Consider the following 18,695-nt stretch of genomic DNA (forward strand, 5'->3'; position numbering starts at 1 on the left):
GGAAGTGTTTGGTTACTTCCAAAAAAACTTTTAAAAAATATTTTTACGAAATTAAAACAAAACTTTTTTCATATACTTACTTATTTAGCATACTGAAATTATTTTTTTTAAAATACATGTTTTGGTTTTAGTCTAAAGAGATGTTTAGAAGAACCAAAAATGCTTCTTAGAAGCACTTTTCTTCAAAACGAGACAAACTCTTTTATATATTTACTTTATACACTCTAAAAACACTTTTAAAACCATAATTTTGATTCCATTCAAAAACCTTCTAAATACTCCTGATATTTGAAAACAAATAAATGTTTGTCCATTGCACAAATCCTGACTCCTCCCTGAAAAATTCCCACATGCAAATTAATGGAAGTGTATATAAATTGGCTCATTTTGCGGCAGAAAAGACGTACCATTTCCTTTTTGTCAAAAACATTTCAAGAAGACTGTAGTACACGGTACACGGTACACGGTGAACGGAGGCGTGCGAATTCGCGGTGTGGCGTCACTGGCGTGGCGTGTTCATGGAAGCAGAACAGTCCTTTGATAATTAGAGTTGTCCTCAGATAACCGGAAAAAAAAAACTAATGATTAGTCTGGTGAAAAATTTAGGAAGAAGGTGGTTTATTATTAGAGTTATTTTTAAGATTGCAGCTAAACACATTCCCTATTAAGTTTAAATAATGGTCAACATCAATTTCCACGTAGATGTGGAGTGACATGTTAGTTTGGACTATAGGTTCAGAAGCGGAGGGTCCTGTTGGCTGGCTTTTCTGCGGGGTCTCCGTAATAATTTACTCTAGCTAGATCCCATAAACAATATCATTGCGTCGTGTTTTTAACTTTCTGGGGCAAACCAAGCCGTATCATTATTGACTAATTTATTTTAGTGGCCCTCACTCCGCCGGACCAACTTTCCCCCCTTCGCTTATTCCATCAAGATATTGTCTTTTGCTGCGCAACCAATAAAACCTGCGTTTCCTCTGCCTCCTCCTCATTTCATGACCATATAATACTATATATCTATGTTCATAACTCCGTCACGAAACTTTTATCTCAAGTCTTAAAAAGCAACTCGTCCATTAACAAGAATGGTGAGCTCGAAATTGAAACAAAAAATTGGCGTCAATAATTGTTTTATTTCTTTTTAATCAGGAGAGAGAGACTAGGCACGCCAGTGTGATGTCCCGCTGTCCTTTGTGCTATTCAAGTTGGCATTGAAAAGTTTTTCCATATTGCTACCGACTATTCGAAAAACAAAGACCCTATGGCAGGAATTTACTTAACTAAATAATAATGGTATTATCATCATCATTATTATTATGAACTATGGTCGCCCCACGGGCAGTGAGAGAGCACGCAGCATTGTTTATTAATTGCGCACACAAGAAATGGACAGCTATAGGTAGGGGCCCCCGGGGGGGGGGAATGACCCACCCGGCAAATACCAAACCATATGCTGATCTGCTGTGTAACTGCTGGTTCTTCGAATTGGAGCATATGAAGATGATGACCAGAAAAAATTTCCAGGGCATTCAGAATTGAAGGAAGGGCATGTGTGGTCCAATCACGGAATTCCCAGAAAAGTAAAAGGCGAGCTTCGCAGTAATCCGTATTGTGTTAGAGCCAGTTAATTGATTTGAACGGATGAAAGGAGAAGAAGGGTGGGAATGATCAAAATGATGATGACTGTGTTGTGAATAATTATAAATAATACAAGGGGGACGAAGCAGGGCGAGGTGCAGTTCTATGATCCGTAAGGAGGGACCCCATGAATTAAAGGTGAAAGCAGAGGGAGACGCGAAACCAGGGAAGCGACATAAAAGGTCAGACTGAGTCTGAGTCTGACTGCAACAATACACCAAACCTTACCCCTTCCTTCTCCTAAAATACCCACATGCCCCCACTACTCATACCCCTAACCATGGTTACCGCTCACTATACTCACTGCCTGTTTATTTTCCTTTTCCTTCTATATATATATATATATATATATATATATATATATGTTGTGGTGGTCAAAGAGCATGAGCTTCTCCTCAATACTTTGCTCTCTCACTAATCGCTATCATCCAGACACTCACTCCTTTACATAGGTTAGCTACGTCTCTGTCCTAAATCTTCTTTATTTTTTTTTGGCCCTATTAAACTCTAGGCATTGGAAGAGAGAAAATGAAGGGTTATGCGTGAATGGGAATAGGTGGAATGAACAGACACCAAGAAAAGGAAAGATAGCTTTTGAGCTTTTAGGAATTGTTTATTCTATTTGTGCTTGAGTGATATTGAAAGCCTTTATTTGTTGCTTATTATATCATTTTCTGCTATATTGTTTAGACTTGGGGGGGGGGGGTCTGCTTTAATAGCGTCCTTCCCTAAACCTGGACTCCGGTCAAAGATTTTGGTCTGCTTGCTTTTCGCTTCTCGGGGCAGGGAAAGAGGACTCCGAGGGTTTACCAAAAAGAAATATCTTCTGTATTGCCGCGTTTTCTTGCTCTCTCTCTCTCTCCTCTTAATTTTTGTGGAATCGATAGAGGGAATAGCGTGTTACGGATTTGGTTTTGATGATGTTGGAAAACTGATGATCTAGAGGTCAGAAATAGCGAGTGGGAGATAGAAATATCGAAGCTTGGTTGTGTTGTTGATAAGGGGGAAATAATTTATGATTATGGGTAAGAAAAAGCCACAAAAAACGAAAGAACTATCGGTGGCAATAGCTGAAGCTTCATCGACAGGAACCGGAGATGACACCCAACAGCCTCAGACTCAGCAACAAAATCAACCTCATACTCCTCGAAAAAGAGGAAGGCCTCGTAAGATCACTGAGAAAACAGAAATAAGCAAAGAAGACATAGCAGAAGAAGCAGGAGGTGGGGCTGAAGTTTCAGAAAGCTTATCGAAAAAAGGCAAAACCATCGAGGGAGAAGAACAAGGTCAAGAACAGGAACAACAACAACGTCATGCGCAGCAACAAGAGGGATCATCGGCATGCACACAGTTCTCAAAGGACCCAAAAGGCGAGCCTTCGAGAAGCAGAGCTAGGCGGAAAAGCAAACCCAGAAAGAGCAGTTAATACCTCAACTCACAATCATTCCTCCTTTTCTCCTCTCTTCTTTTCCTTATTTTCATTAAGAAAAAGGAACAATTATTGTGTTTCATGGTTTGGCTTGGGTTTTCAACGATTGGTATTGCGGAAAAATGATAAATTTCGGGAAGCGCAAGTATAAAAGAAATCACTTTGCGTGCGTGATAGCTCATGAGTTTAATCCTATTATTCGTTATCCGAACGCGGTCAGAAAGAAAGATAAGATTACTGGTTTGTATTAATTTGCCGCTTAAAGTAGCAGCTGTGTTATCGTCTTCATACTTTCTGCTATCGCAATCCTCTCAATTTGATTGCTTGCCATTGTTACGTTACGGGGTAAAGGGATTATTTCTTTATTCCTGTTTAGTCCCCCCTTCCTGGTTGTAGAATTATTTTGAAGAACAAAATTCCTTCCCCCCCCCCCTTCGCCTCGTGATTTCAATCATTGCAGAGAAGATGAGACTGTGATAGAAGAAAATAAAAGGGGGGGAAAATAAAACACCGTGGGTAATCCGAAGAAGAAGAAGATAGGGATGATATTTGGGTGGGTTGATGCCAGTAGGTATGAATCTGGAAAAAATTGTCTTGTGGGCGGGGTGAAGGATCAAGGCGGTTGAAGTCCACGCTCACTCCCGAACGTGGTAGCCGCCTCACCGGACCAATCAATGTTGCCGATTCTTCCACCTAGGGAGCCTGACGTGGAAGGTGAAGTCCACGTACTTGGTGGGCGGGTTGACGAGGGACGGTCTTTATCTACTCATCATGGCCATCTTTCGCCTGGGGGGATGCTTCCCGTGTTTTACGTATGATCGTAATCGCCCCGTCAGAGTTACACACCGGCTTTTTTTCCCCTCAATTTGTTATTGGTAACGTATGCTCTGTTAACCATCTTATTAAAATCAGAGAGATAATTAAGGTATTAATTTTATATAACTTGTATAGGTTTTAAGAAATTTAATGTATTACTTCTAGTTTTAAATATAAGATCTAGTTAACTAATTTTAGTATATTAAGAAAATAAATTCGAGTTATTTGTAATAAATTGGTGTTATTTTTCTTAAAATATTTTTGCTATTCAAATTTATAGGTTAGAACTACCATTATTAAAAAGATTATATTAAAAAAATAAATAAATATGAAAAACAAAATAGATTAAAATCTTATATTTAAAATCAAAATAAAAATTAAACTAGGTCTTATGTTAAAAAAAAATCAGAGGTAGTATCAAACCTGTGATAAGGGCTACCGTTTTAAAAAAAGAGGTCGAAAACACAAGTCAAAGAGCATTATATCACCTATGCTCAAAGCAATTGCGTCCATGCACAAGTAGTATTATTTTTCCCCTTTCCCTCAACTTGTATATGTGCCGTTGTTATAAGTTGGTTTTAAAAGCTACATGCGACAAAAATCATTACCCCATCTAACTTCAAAGGCCCGTATCACTTCTGAGATTTACCCGTGAACTGTTGAATTGAATTTTAATAGTTTTAATCAAGTAATTTATAAAATTACACATGGTAATTTACATCATTAAAATTTGATTTGAGTAATTTAAAATTGGGTTAATATAAATTTTAGTTTCTCAAATCTGTTCTCATTTTAATTTTAGTCCTTTAAGAGATAAATCGGTCTAGGTTTTTACTGAATTAGAGAGATTAATATTTTAAATAGAAAGAAACTTAAGAGACTAAAATATATGATTTAAAATTTGATGAGATCAACACTTAAATGAAGACAAATTTAAAGATAAAAAATTGTTTTATCCTTTAAAATTACTGCAGAAGCGAAGTAAACAGAAAGAGAAATACAAATTGAAGAGAACTGAAGTGCTTTTAACCTTGCGGGTCATACAAGTACTAAAAAGTTATGTATGCGTTGGAAAAGTCAAATGTTAATTAAAAGAATTTGGGAACTGATTGGAGCGATGGGTGGTAATTTTATTTTTTAAAATGAAAATAAAATAAAATAAACTTTGTTTGGGGAATAAATCGCCAGAAAGAATGAAATGACTGAAGTTTACTGGAGAAAACCTTTGCGGCGGAAACAACTAATGAGAATAAAATTGAAATCATATTATCCGAATTCGGATCCTTTTAATTAATCTTTCTCAACTGCATTTCAATTGAAAAATGTTAACTATTATATTTTTTTGCCAGATACTAACTACATATTTACGATTTAGTGATGTTGAAATAAAGGTTTTTATTTATGAGTATTTTTTAAAAAGCAAAATTATAATATAACCCTCTCTTGAGGTTTAACAATACAAGATTCAATTCAAGTTCAATTGGGCATCTCAATCCAAATCCGATGTTAGATGCCATAACAGTGAGAAGGACGATAGTGGTTCTGATATCTGAATGGAGTGAAATCAGCCATTTTTTTTTTTTTTGGCGAGAGGAGTAAAATCAGCTTTGCCGGGTGGGAGGTGGGTCCTCCCTGACGCGCTAGAAACACGCGCTTTAGCCGGTGGGTCAGCAGCGGACCCGAGCTTGATTGTGTGGACAAGTTGCCCCATTATTTCTGAGTTTTTGGGTATATCTCAGGATCCTCCACACACTAAGGGTGTGTTTGGATAGAATCCAAACCATGGTTTCAGAAGTACTTTTACGAATTACGAAGTAAATATGTGGAGGAGATTATCTCGTTTTGCGGAAAAGTGCTTCTGAAACCACGGTTTGGGGATACCCAAACAGGCCCTAACTGCTTATAATAATCTTATATAGGCTACAGGGCTGCAGGCCTCCCATTATAAGGCTGTCCCTGCCTCCTATCTTATTCTTCACCTTTCCCGTTTTCCTAAAAACAGACCTCCCTCCTGCATTTCAGTTTTCATATACTAACAAACAAATAGCAGATACTTTCTCCGATTGATGCCTCTCCAGTGAACGATGAAATTTTCATTCGGTTAGACATGTTAATACTTCAAGTTTCATTTCTGAAAATAAAACAAAAAAATCTCAATGACCTGCTGAATATGATCATCATTTACTGGTTTCCTGGATGATAATTATGATGTTTACTTCAATAACAACAACAAGTCTTATCCCATTAAGTGGGGTCGGCTACATGAATTACACGACGTCATCGTACTCTGTCAATAACCCAGTTCTTAGATATGTTGTTGATCAGAAGGTCTTGTTCAATGATCTTATTAAGTGTTCTTCTCAGTCTTCCTCTATCCCTTTCTATGGGACTCCATATTGTCTGATCTACCCTCCTCACCGAAGCCTCCAATGGTCTTCTCTGCATATGTCCAAACCATCTTAAGCGATTTTTAATCATTTTCTCTTGGATAGATGTCACACCGACTCTTGCTCTGATATTTTCATTTCAAATCTTATCTTTTCTTGTATAACTACACATCTATCTCAACATTCTCATTTCTACTAGCCCAACTTTGTGCTCTTGTTTTCTCTTTATTGCCCAACATTCACTATTGTATAACATAGCTGGTCTTATAGCAGTCCAATAAAATTTTCTCTTAAGCCTCTCAGGTAACTTCTTATCGCAAATAACTCCAGTAGTCTTCCTCCATTTTAACCAACCAGTTTGTATTCTATAAAAAACGTCTCCATCAATTTTTCCATCCTCATATATAATAGATCCTAGGTATTTAAACTTAGATACTTGAGGAATGATTTGATCCCCCATCTTTACCTCCAAATCCCCATTGCATTGCCTCCTCCAAAAATTACAATGCATATATTCTGTTTTGTTCCTACTCAAGCGAAAACCTTTCAACTCTAAAGTCCTTCTTCATAACTTCAAATCCTCATTATCTTGCCTCCTTCCAAAATCATGATCTTTACTTCGAATGATTAAAAAAAATCTGCAACTATAAAAGAAAACTGGGGTTGAAAAAAGCCGCAACTGTAAAAGTAAACTATGGTTGAAGCGTTAATCAGTTAGGGGAGTAAAGAAATAGAAATAGGCGGTCTCTCCATGGTGGTCCAAAGTTTGTCGTTCTGCTAAAAAGCGGGTTGGCGAATGAATGAATATGGAAGGATCTAGCAAGTAGCAAGTATAAATAGCCACAGCATAGTTAGCGCGCTGTGAAATTATGTTTCAGCATAATGGGAAATCAGACAATCCATTGCAAATAAGGGAGCATGAATAAGCAACCACGTTCATCGCCTGGACGGAGAATAAAGCAACTTCCTGGAAGATACACCAATTACATGCCAACGTTCCCGGTATCATCACACGAGTAAGGGATGATAAGACAAAATTTGAACGGTCAATACACAATGCACAATAAAAATTAGTCTGATACAAATTTACCATTAGTGGGACGCAAACACCTTGGAGATTTGGAAGTGCCCTTGCCACTTATCAAAACAAAATTAAGATAACCAAAATTTCACTCATAACAAGTAGATCAGAACCCCTTCATGTAGTTTTAGTTGGTTAAGCCATCTGCTATAAATCCCTGGCGGTAAATAGTATGTCCAACATTTCTATGAATGTTGTTGCGAAAAGCTCAGCCTCCGAGATGTTCATTGTTGAACAGTGATCAGAGTATTTATTTTCCCTCTTCATAAGAAAGAAAGTTACTGTTGATTGTTGAATAAAGATAAAAGAAATATAATGAAATACTATACATCTCAATTTTTAAGGAATTCACATGCCTTGCACCAACCAAACGGAACTTTGCGATAAGGCACGCTTCCCAATTCTACAACTAAATGTTCACCGTCGTGATCTTTAGAGTAGTTGAAGAGTTGGGAAACAAGAAGTGCTACCTTCAACTTCCTTGAATAGGGGAAAACCAGAAAGGTGGGATGGGATAAATTACATTGCAATGGTTAATCCCAAGTGCAAAGCCATGTATTAAGATGACGTCCTCTAGTATAAGCAACTGAGTTATGCTTTGGTAATGAAACTTCTAAAAAATAAAAAGATAAAAGGGTGGGGAACAGAGGTTGCTGGCCCAAGTTTCTTGTATCTCTGACCTGAATGATCATCGGCTTGATTTATGATGTCGCTCCTTCCTATATCTCAATTGTCCAGGATCAAATCCACCTTCCTCGGCTCCATAGACAGCCCAGGGTGGCGTGGCAGCCATGTAATCCCTGCTGTTAAAACTTCTTCCAGAAGCCACCTGCATTGTAAGTGAGAAAAAAAAATTTTAATTGAGGGAAAAAAAACCTATAGTTCAAACTGAATATAGTCCACCATACTCACCAGGTCATGAAATTTCTCATAGTCTATCCATGTGTACCATTGGCCATCAATCTTGAATTTCTCAGTTTTCGCCAAGAGGACACAACACGAGTGAGCATGCTCACAGGCAACTTCATACTCCCCTTGGCTTTTCAGAGCCAATGCCTCTGAGAAAGCTTTCACATCAGTATGCCAGGGAACATTTTCCATAGTCAATTTTGATGTAGCAGACCTGTGAATATTTCAGTATTTGCCATTCAGCAACGATGCTCTATACAAGAAGCTAGATGAACAAATGGAGATATAGGAGGAACTTACGAGCCGCAATATGTGACTCCCTTAATTTCTACAAAGTCAGGTTTTCCTATACTAAAGAGTTTAGAATAAGCATCCACATCATCTGTATTCCAACCTTTAACCAGGGTCAAACGATAAACAGTTCGCTGCTCTTTCTCCTTTAAAGCAGTCAAGGAATCCTGTCACAGTTTTTCAAACAAGATAATCATCAGGAGGTGAAAGATAAATTGAATAGTATGGTCACAGTAATCTATTTGCACTTAATATGTAGCGGGTACTTTCACAATAAATGTTAGAAAGTACTAACCATGAATCGCTCCCAGAAATCTCCAAAAAGTGGCCTATCTATTGCCTTCAAAGCATCCTTTGTAGCAGCATCTACACTAACATATAACTGCAAAATGCCAAAACAAAGATTAATTAAGTTTGCCTCTAATAGAGACAGCATATTTTAAATTTTGAAAGATATCAAAGCCCAGGAACCTGGGTGACAGGCTTTAGAAACTTAATCTTCTCTGGAAACTGTGCATTTGTCACTAGAAATGTAGAAATCCGCCGTCTATGAAGCTCATCTATAAGTGAATTGATCTCTGGATACATGATAGGTTCTCCAACAAGTGATAATGCACAATGTCGAGGAGAGAGACCTTCAGATAATCGCTCCAAGGTGACTCCTAAAGAAAAGATGCTTGGTTAAGCATTAATCAACTTTGTATTTAAATCATGCAATAACAAGTTGAAGGGTGGGGATGTAGAAGGCCTAGTGCTCTCAGCAATCTGCATCAGTTGGACTGGGACCATTACTGGGTTATGCATTTCTACTCAATGCCAACTATATTTTAGTATGTTTTAGGAGCTACTTTAGGAATTATGACAACACAAAACTCAATAGTTCACTCTGTAAACATATTTTCAGAATCAGAATATCAATCACACAGGGGGCTGGGTTTACTTAAGATTAAAACAAAATGATTTTAGTCAACCTTAACACGAAGGAGCTGTTGAGAAACATTAAGGGGTGTTTGGATGGAAACCAAATCATAGTTTCAAAAGTGCTTTTACTGTTTATGAAGTAAATATATGAAAGAGTTTGTCTCATTTTGCGGAAAAGTGCTTTTCAGAAGCATTTTTGAGGGTTACCAAACACCCCCTAAGCTGATCATGAAGGTTTTGTTGGAAAAAAAATCTATTTTCAACTTATTTTGATAAGCTATTAGGCTATTCCAAATAGCTTATCGAATGAGTTGCAAACAAATTTTTCCCAACAATTCCCTCATGCTCCCAAAAACTTCCTCGTGTTTAGCTTAACTAAACACTTTTTTCCCCAATCTTAAACAAACAGGCTTTAAGAAGCACCAAGGAAAAAGCTATCAGCCAGGCATTTCACATCAGACTAATCAGCCATGGAAAATGCCAATGCCCTATTATGGCTTATAGTGTGCTTAGATAGAACATCAGGTAATGTATAGAAGCTCATATTGCCATAGTAATATAGAAGTTGATGGTTAATAACGGGTGCAATCATCAATAGCCACATTGGCTGCTTCATCATTATCATATGTAGATTGATCAGAGGGAAGCCTGATATTGTAAAATGGTAGGAAAAAAGGGAATTTACCAGGGACTCCTTTCATTTGCTTAATCATATTAGTATGTAGGTCTATTGCAGAATTTACAATTTCTATTGGATCATCCATCTTCCACTGCCAACTCTTCCCTACTGGATTTGTGTGATGCCTCCAGCAGAAAACACATTTATTTGCACATGCCAAACTAGGTGTTGCCTCCATGCACCTGTATCATCCAAATATTTGACATTTAAATTGGCAGCTCAACATTAATGATCAATGCATCAAACAGAAGGTGCATTAAAAGAACATAAATGCGAAGTATTCATCCTTTGACAATGGCAGAAACTCCATTGAAACCCATGGTCAAGTCAAAAAGCTAAAGCAGCCAACTGTGTGTCTCTCTCCTTTTCTTGTTTTTGCTATTAAAAAAAGGATTATAAAAATAACATAGTGCCTAAAATATCACAAATCATGCACCACTGCATCAAGAGGGTTCCTGAACATTCATCTATCACTTATGTACGCTATCGTAACTCACTTCCACTGATTAATTCCCAAAAATCCAATTAGAAAAAAAAGGAAAAGACGCTACTACTCATCAAACAACTATGTCAGCTGAAGAATTATTCAGAAGGCCTTCCCCTCAAATACAAAAATAAAACTCCTCACAGACATGCAGCAAAGCTAATGGATTTAACAATATATGATTATCAGCCAACGCCCAATCTATAAGATGGTGTGAAACACGTATCAAGCCTTAAAAAAGCCATGGAAACAGATCGTTATCAAAATGGATAATGGTTACCTATGACTCTCTATGCCATAAAATGAGTGCTTGTAGCAACCACCTCGACCTCGAAGTTGTGACTTGGTCCATCTACAAATTTTAACACCACTGTGTGAACCAATGATTTTGTATCCCTGCACATTCATATTTGTTTGGGGAAAGCCCATTAAGAAAAGAAGCTGTCAGCTATCAAAATCTTCAATAGTAAACCATGATTATTCAAGCAGTTGAAGGAACTATGAAATGCATATATGTTATTTGTAGAAATCCAATAAGGAAAATAACCGATATCATATCACAGCAAGTTGAACAGACAGTAAACATGAATGGGTGGTAAAAGAAACAGATATCAATGTAATTTCTAAACACCAGAGGCCCAAGGATTGCCCTTCTTATCCACTAATATAATTTAGTAAGAATAATAGCAGTATCCCGTTATAATATCATTCTAGGACGCGACCAGACCTAATCCCTGAGCATGGGTTTCCCTGTACTGCGCAGAAGTTGGCACATAAGTAAATCTCCTCGGCAGGCATTCGAATGACTATAGACGAAGATCACAACTTAGAAATGTTCTTGTGCAGTTTTCAAATGCCTACTATATTCCATACGCATTAGCTTACCAACTACTTTCTTTCTTATATAAATGAAACGTACGTCAAAGCACAGGAAACAAGAGTAAGCGTCATTTAGGAATACTTGAAGGCAATTGAACGTTGCTGATTAGTATTAAATGCAACTTGTCAGCAGAAATGAAGTTTGAAAGCGCCAACTGCCGAGAAAAAGATTCTGGAAACAAAATACAAAGCCACAGTATACACAAACATACCTGTTTTTGTAAGTTTGCTCTGATCACTGGCGTCACCATTTCTCTTTTACCATCGAATTTCCCATTATTTTCAACTACTGGCACCGACTTCCTCGAAGGAGCTTTACCCGCAATGTCCTCGAGATCAACAATCTCCGACTCCATACCGTTCTCTTCATCTGACTCCTCTTCGGAATCCCCAAGGCTTTGGGCATTGCATTCCCCGTTGACATTGGACTCAAAAACCCCGCCATTTTCTAAAACAGCGCCCTTCAAAAACCTAACCACCTTTGCACTCCAAAGATCAAAAACCCCATCTATATCACCTACGTCGACATCTCCTTCACACAAGGGAAGTATCTCTGTCGCCCCCAACGCCTTCATCTGCTCTGCCAAATCCCTTGCAACAGCATTGAAAGTGGCTCCATATGCTTGGCTCCCTACGCCGAATATAGAAAATTTGCACCCCGAAAGCAACAAAGAGCCCACCCTAAAATCCTTGGCACTTTCAGCGAGCCAAGTAGCAAAGAATTTGGCACTTGCAGGTGGTTTTCCATCTTCCCATGTTGAAGCTATGATAAGGACAAGAGTTTCTTTAGGAAGGTCCTCAGGTTCATAGTCCTTGGGGTCGACGAGGTCGAATGCGAGGTCGTTGGCCGCCAACAGCTCGTGAAGACGCTGAGCAAGGGATTTGGAAGTACCTGTTTGAGAAACGAAGAGAATCTTCCCTCTGGCATTGGGAAGAGTGGGTTTATGATATAGAGGAAGTTTCAGGTGTCTGAGGCGGCGAGACTTGTACAGAAAATAGAAGGTGGTGGCAGAGAAAAGTGCAAGAAGTGTAAGACGAGCTGGGACTGAAGACAACGGCATGATTTACTTCTCTTGTGCTACTCGTTCTAGAGAAAGTAACCAAGTGTGATCACCAGTAAAGGACGGCACTTTCATATCAGTGAAGAGCGACTCGCGCAGGGGGAAGACATCGCGGAGAAAGGAGGAACGGCGGCTCCCTTTTCTTTTATTTGTGTTTTTTTTTTTGGGGGGCAAACGAGGGAGGGCCGACAGTGGGAGCCTTGGAATGACAGTGTTTTCAAAATGTGGGCCTTTACGCAACTTCATCGCAAGCCTTTTTCACAAAGCATTGGGCTAAGCCCTGAAGAATAGTCTGTATCATTGGGCTTGGATCTGGAAGTAATTATTTAAATCAAACAATATCATGGTCTTGAGAGATAATTAGCTGGGTTAATTAATCACATGCTGGTTTTTAAAGTGATATAGGATAGGGATGCTTACAATTTTTTTATGAAATAAATTTTTAATTTAATACTCCTCCGGTCCTTAATATAAGACCCATTTAACTAATTTGATTAGATTAAGGAAGTTAGGTAAATTAGTTAATTATAAGAAAAGTGACACATTTTTCTTAAAACACCATAATCATCTTTTTTAATACCCCCTCTCTCTTCTACTTGATTATGATTGAGAGAATATCTATAGGGGTAATTTAGAGAAAATTGATAAATATGAGAAATGGGTCTTATATTTAGGACCAAAACCAACTCAAAAATTGGGTTCTATATTAAGGACCGGAGGAGTACTATCTATGATCTTTAATATAAGATTTACTTAACTAATTTCAGTAGATTTAAAAAACTAATTATAGTAAAATACCCCCTTAATTAATTTGAGTATATTTGTTATGCATTTTTAGTGATTTTATTACAAATAGCACGAGTGTTTACCTTTTTTTTTTTTTTTTGGTGAACAGCACGAGTGTGTACCTTTTTATTACAGCAAGTAAATAGGAAAACTTAGGTTACTTTTGAGTTATCTACAAATTTATGCTTAATTATATTTATAATGCAATAATCAATTTAATAACACAAATAACTCAGGAGTCACAAGTCACGACCATCTCATTTTTTATTTTATTAGTTTTATGATTATGATATAATTGTCCAAATATATAGTATATATGTAGAGACGAAAATCCATATTGCAGATGAAATCTCGCACTTCACCACGAATTGAAATAGAATAAGTAAAATTATTGCATTGTCCACACTATAACTGAACTAGGTCATGTTAAAAAATCTTTTTAGTAAAAAAGTCGCTCGTGACTTTGAGACTCGATAAAGAAAGTTGTTCGTCCTCATCTAATATACATTGCTGGCTGGAAATAAAATAACAGCCAAAAGGAAGAATTAAAAAGAAAATAAGTCAAAATTTTCACACAATGTGAAGGACCAAAAAGCCGTCAATATCATAAAATTGCATTTGCTGTTGCTCTGGTATGACTGTAAGGAGAAACGAAGAGAGATTCAAGGCCTCCACGAAGATTTCTGGGCACATATGATACCTTCCTTGTCTTGAGCGAAAGTCATGACGATCTTCCACTGAAGGCTTCTTAATATATCCTCTATTGGATTTAGAATTTCAACTTTGTCACGCATGATCATCCAACCTCCAGGCCGTAATATACGGTCCATCTCAACAATAATGGATACTGGCTGCTTACACCTGCAGAATAACATGCCAAACGAGCCTAAGCAACAATGATAACTCTCAAAAGACTTGCAATTCGAGAAGAAGACATAAACAAGATTGTGAGAAAACGTCCACTTTTATACACCTGTTCTTGAGGCGTGAGAACAAGTGATCAGCGTGCAAAAGATCATATGTCCTTGGATAAGTGCCAAATGACTCGCACCAATCATGATAGATGCCGACAAAGCCACGTTCAAAGATGATCGGAAGTGTATCTGGTGCGTGAACAGGGACTACATTCATTACCCACACCTCCTGTTGAGAGAGAGCTGCGGCAAATCTGTATTTTCACAAACCATTTCTACCAATAAATCAGAAATCGCCTGAGCTTAAGTGTGTGTTTGTGTGTGTCTAGAACCATCTTTTGTGCAACTGCTAACTCATCCATGTTATCTGCAAGCTTATAGACTTACCCTCCATAGACGGCTTTCGTGTCCATTACATTCCTGATACTCGACCAGTCAATGCCCATGCCATTGAGATATGACTTGTTAACTACAGCTTTCCAGTGGTTGGTGTCTGCGACCAGTTTCTCTTTATTGTTCATCCAGTCAGGATAAGATTCAAGCCTCTTGGGCCATTCCTCAGGCCACTCTGCCCCATGTTGTTCAATCCCAGACGGAACTGAGTGCAGACAAGACTTCATTCGAACATACCTGTTCCGACGAATGTGCATAAATTTCCAGTGAGAAAAAAGCTTAAGTTTGATTATAATCAGGTCCTACATGTTATAAGTTCAAGTTCCTCAACACAGCAAGCATTCACATCACATCACAAGGAAACAGCCGTAGACGGAAGCAAAACAGGTTTCCAGCATAAACAAGGGCCAGAGGTAAATAACCTTTCCCGTTTGAAAATGCTCAGGCATGTACCGTACAAACTAAAAAGCTAATTTATAATTATTGGGAGAACAATTCTGCAAAATAACATTATGGCAGCATACCAAGCTGCATCAGGATTTTCATTTTCTTTGCAAAGTGGGGGGATCTTCTTCCTCCTTAATTCGTATATGTCATTTGCTTCAGGCTTCTGATATATTCTAACACCAACTTCACCGACATCATCACTTTTATGAGCCAGAACATTCCAACAAATAGATGCCATCAATTTTGTCAAGCCTGGAATACACAAGAGTCCCTGTCACTTTTAAATGCATTACAATGCAAAGACGCATGACCTATTGCTAAATATGAAGAGTAGAAGCGAACTGCAATCCAACAAAGAATATCAGCAGGGAATATAGTATTGCATCACATCAGAAGCTGCAGATCATAAGCTGGTGAATCTTGAGCTTTGTTCTATAAGGGGATATTAAGACGTGTGGGAATAAAGCTCAAGATTCACCAGCTTATTCAAAATATGCACGCTATCTCAATTTCATTTTGTTGTATCCTACAATGCTTTAGACCATCAGACATTTTGACAGCGTACAGAAGGATCAAATGCAAGCAAATTAAAACAAAGTAGCTCAGTAGATAAACTTAAGAGAGTTAAGCAGTCAAAATTCGGAAACTGTGAAAATACTGAGAACCAAAGCGATGGTCTTCTCTAAGAGATCATATGAACATAACAGTGCCTTAGAAACCGCCCTTGCAGAAAAAATAAAAACACTTGAACTTTCAAAATCCCATAGGCAAGCCCATAGAACGAGGCAGACCTTCTTCCTCTTCAATACTGTCGTGCTTAGTTGACAGAAAAAAGTATCCCCCTGGCCTTAGTATTCGATTCATCTCTATAAGAAGCCTACCCCCTAAAATAGAGGAAAGAAAATCAGCTATAATTATGATATACATAAAAATATAAGATTTTCTGCAAATAAGTACAAGAAAGAAAAATCAGACACAAACCACTGGAATGCCAAGGTATGCCGCAACCCCCGCAATGTATCGCATCAAAGACATTACTGGGAAAAGGAAGCCTCCTTCTACCAAAAGGGCTCACCACTGCAGGAAAACCGCGCTCGAGAGCCACCTGGGCTAGATCCACCAGATCGTCCTTTAAGCCCAGTGTTAAAGTCAAAACCTCCTTATCAAGGAGAGCAGCTCCGAAACTCAGATCAGTACATCCAATGTCCAGAACAACACGAACATTTTTCCCCCACTCAATGTCTGGTACCATCTATCAAATACCCCAAAAAAAGGAAACCAAATTGTCGACAACCATGATACCCATAACCAAGAGTGGAAGCACGAACCTTAACTAGTAAAGAAACATTGAAATCATCACTGAAATGCAGTTCTAGAATAAGAAGAGAACAATTCACCGCCTTGCAAATAAAGCCAGATTTACAACCAGTCGCTTTAGCAAAGCCAAAGAAGACCATAAATTGTTCAATAATTTATTGTCAATGTGGCACAGATGCATTATCAATGTGATTGTCAGCAGCAGTACATGGATGATATATTGTTTTGTTTTTCGATGTCATGGTTAGATCAATTGCATTTTGTTTTGTTTTGTTTTTCAATACATGGATGACATTTTTTTTCGGTTTTTCAATGTCATGGTTAGATCAATTGCAAAGGAGATTAAGGCAGTTGGTTGCAGTGGTCTTACTGGGCACAACAAATGTATATATGCGGCATTGTAATATATAGGGCTGCATATCTATAACATTTAGCGAGGTATTAAACATTCGGTGATGGTCCAAGGGGCAGCATGATAGGAAACTTACCTCTTCAATGGACTCAAGATAATGGAGAATCCCGCCCTTAAATTCAGACTGGTTTTGTGGAAATGTAAGATATTCTCCTGACTCCACCAGCCAATTATGTTTTTTGATGTATGCCGCTAACTTTGGGTGTGCCACATTCTTGTACAATATCTGCACTGACAAAATTTTATCATGAGATATGATTAAAGATAAGAAGAATTTTTATCCATCAACATTAACCATTTTCAGTTTTTCATATACCTTCGACTTGCTCTCAGGCCATGGGACGGGAGAGCCATATCCTTCATGAGGAAGAGGAACCAAACACATTAGTGGCGTTCTTGGACAACTCCTCTCTGTATGGCGATAGCTCTGTAGCTTTCCAGAACTACCTTCAATATCTATACATGGAAGGTAGTTATGCTTGCTTCTAGTGCTGCATAATTTCCATTTATAAGTGGCTTTTGGATTAAACAACGGTCCTTTAATCTTCCTCTTGGTTGGTTTTTTTGACTCCACACTTCCATCCTCCATCGCCTCAGAGTCCTGATCCGCCGACTCAGCTAACTCGGTGCCACCATCTGTATCCACATCCATTTCACTTTCCCGATCTAATCCTTGTTCTTCACCTTCTATTTCATGACCATCCCCCTCTTCTTCCTTGTCCTCCTCTGATTCTGCACCATCAGAATCCCCAGACTCTTGACTCTGGCTCTCTTTAATTTCCTTATGCTCCTTTTTCTGGTTATGTGTCCCCGCCTTCCTGTTTCTTTGCTTAGGTTCTCGGTGTTTAATAGACACCGAAGCTGATTCATTCAGCTTTTTCCTATTCTTCTCGTCTCCCTGAAATTCATCTCCCAACGATTCCCGCTTTTCTGGTTTTATCTTCTTTGTTTGAACCCCAGAATTCTTTTCCCTCATGTTAGCAGACACGGGCTCAGCAATGTCGTCAAAGCTTTCCCTTTGAGTGGTTACGGAGGAGGAGGGAGAAGTAAAAACTGACCACACAAAGATAAAACAAAGGCCCAACATGGTCACAGCCGTCATTTTTACACATAACCCATAAGGGCGTTTGCCTTGGCGAACTATACGAGCTATAGCCATCTATGCAATCTACCACAGTACCAGATGTTTGAAGCAACTCTAATTGATACAAATCGAACAAGAAAACATATAAGAAATGCAAATGAGCACTGCAATACTCCGACAAACTAAGCAGAACCCATTGGAGAAACGAGATCCACAAGATTCCACCCAAAAGAGGCTAATACAGAGAGCACCAAAATATAGAAACCACTTATATTGGACATAGAAAACAAAAGATTGGGCACCAAGCTGGGTGAATGAGAGAGCTAAGATGAGATTCAACAGGGTTTGTTCCCATCGGCAGGAGAAACGTCTATTTTCAGAGAGGGACAGAAAGAAAAAGAGAACACGAAAGAAGCGAAACAACTTTTTAGGATAGCTGATAACGGAGTATTAAAAATCCTGAAGTAGAAGGAAAAGGAAAGAAAGGATTCTATAACGTGAAAAGATGTTGGGAAATCATAGTCCTCACTCTTCGTGGGAGCCTGCCTGGATCCTTTGAAGGAAGATGCAAAGTCTTGCAGGAGTCAGTATCTTTCTTGTAGAAGTCCGTGTTATCAACTGTCTAAGGAAGGTCCCCTCCATTTTCATTTTTACTTTTTTTCATGAAGAGGCAATCTTACTGAAAAATGATGAGTACATATGTTAAACAGTTAAAGGCACTTGTTTCGCGCGGACTGGCATCGCTCATTCTGGGTTGATTTGTTTGG

The 18,695-nt window shown here is 38.3% G+C and overlaps 3 protein-coding genes across 3 annotated transcripts; 1 reads left to right on the plus strand and 2 right to left on the minus strand.

The window, feature by feature from the left end:
- The first annotated feature begins 2,372 nt into the window (after positions 1 to 2,372).
- Positions 2,373 to 3,468, plus strand: LOC114716827 (uncharacterized). The gene has a single exon (XM_028901897.1). It carries the CDS (start codon positions 2,654 to 2,656, stop codon positions 3,062 to 3,064), a length of 411 nt encoding a protein of 136 aa, XP_028757730.1. The 5' UTR covers positions 2,373 to 2,653; the 3' UTR covers positions 3,065 to 3,468.
- A 3,836-nt stretch (positions 3,469 to 7,304) lies between these two features.
- On the minus strand, positions 7,305 to 12,665 carry LOC114716814 (S-adenosyl-L-methionine-dependent tRNA 4-demethylwyosine synthase). Its single transcript, XM_028901875.1, has 8 exons — positions 11,727 to 12,665; positions 10,916 to 11,031; positions 10,158 to 10,333; positions 9,023 to 9,213; positions 8,847 to 8,933; positions 8,561 to 8,718; positions 8,264 to 8,474; positions 7,305 to 8,180 (listed from the first exon to the last, which is right to left on the minus strand). The coding sequence occupies exons 1-8, from the start codon at positions 12,573 to 12,575 to the stop codon at positions 8,040 to 8,042; spliced, it is 1,929 nt and encodes a 642-aa protein (XP_028757708.1). The 5' UTR covers positions 12,576 to 12,665; the 3' UTR covers positions 7,305 to 8,039.
- A 1,132-nt stretch (positions 12,666 to 13,797) lies between these two features.
- LOC114716816 (probable methyltransferase PMT28) lies at positions 13,798 to 18,517 on the minus strand. The gene is made up of 8 exons (XM_028901880.1): positions 17,161 to 18,517; positions 16,921 to 17,070; positions 16,097 to 16,367; positions 15,907 to 15,999; positions 15,193 to 15,367; positions 14,663 to 14,905; positions 14,335 to 14,529; positions 13,798 to 14,222 (listed from the first exon to the last, which is right to left on the minus strand). The coding sequence occupies exons 1-8, from the start codon at positions 18,001 to 18,003 to the stop codon at positions 14,024 to 14,026; spliced, it is 2,169 nt and encodes a 722-aa protein (XP_028757713.1). The 5' UTR covers positions 18,004 to 18,517; the 3' UTR covers positions 13,798 to 14,023.
- Positions 18,518 to 18,695: the final 178 nt, after the last annotated feature.

This window comes from Neltuma alba, unplaced genomic scaffold, assembly GCF_004799145.2.
Source record: "Neltuma alba isolate B1F8T4 unplaced genomic scaffold, ASM479914v2 tig00011689_pilon, whole genome shotgun sequence".
In the NCBI taxonomy this organism is placed as follows: domain Eukaryota; kingdom Viridiplantae; phylum Streptophyta; class Magnoliopsida; order Fabales; family Fabaceae; genus Neltuma; species Neltuma alba.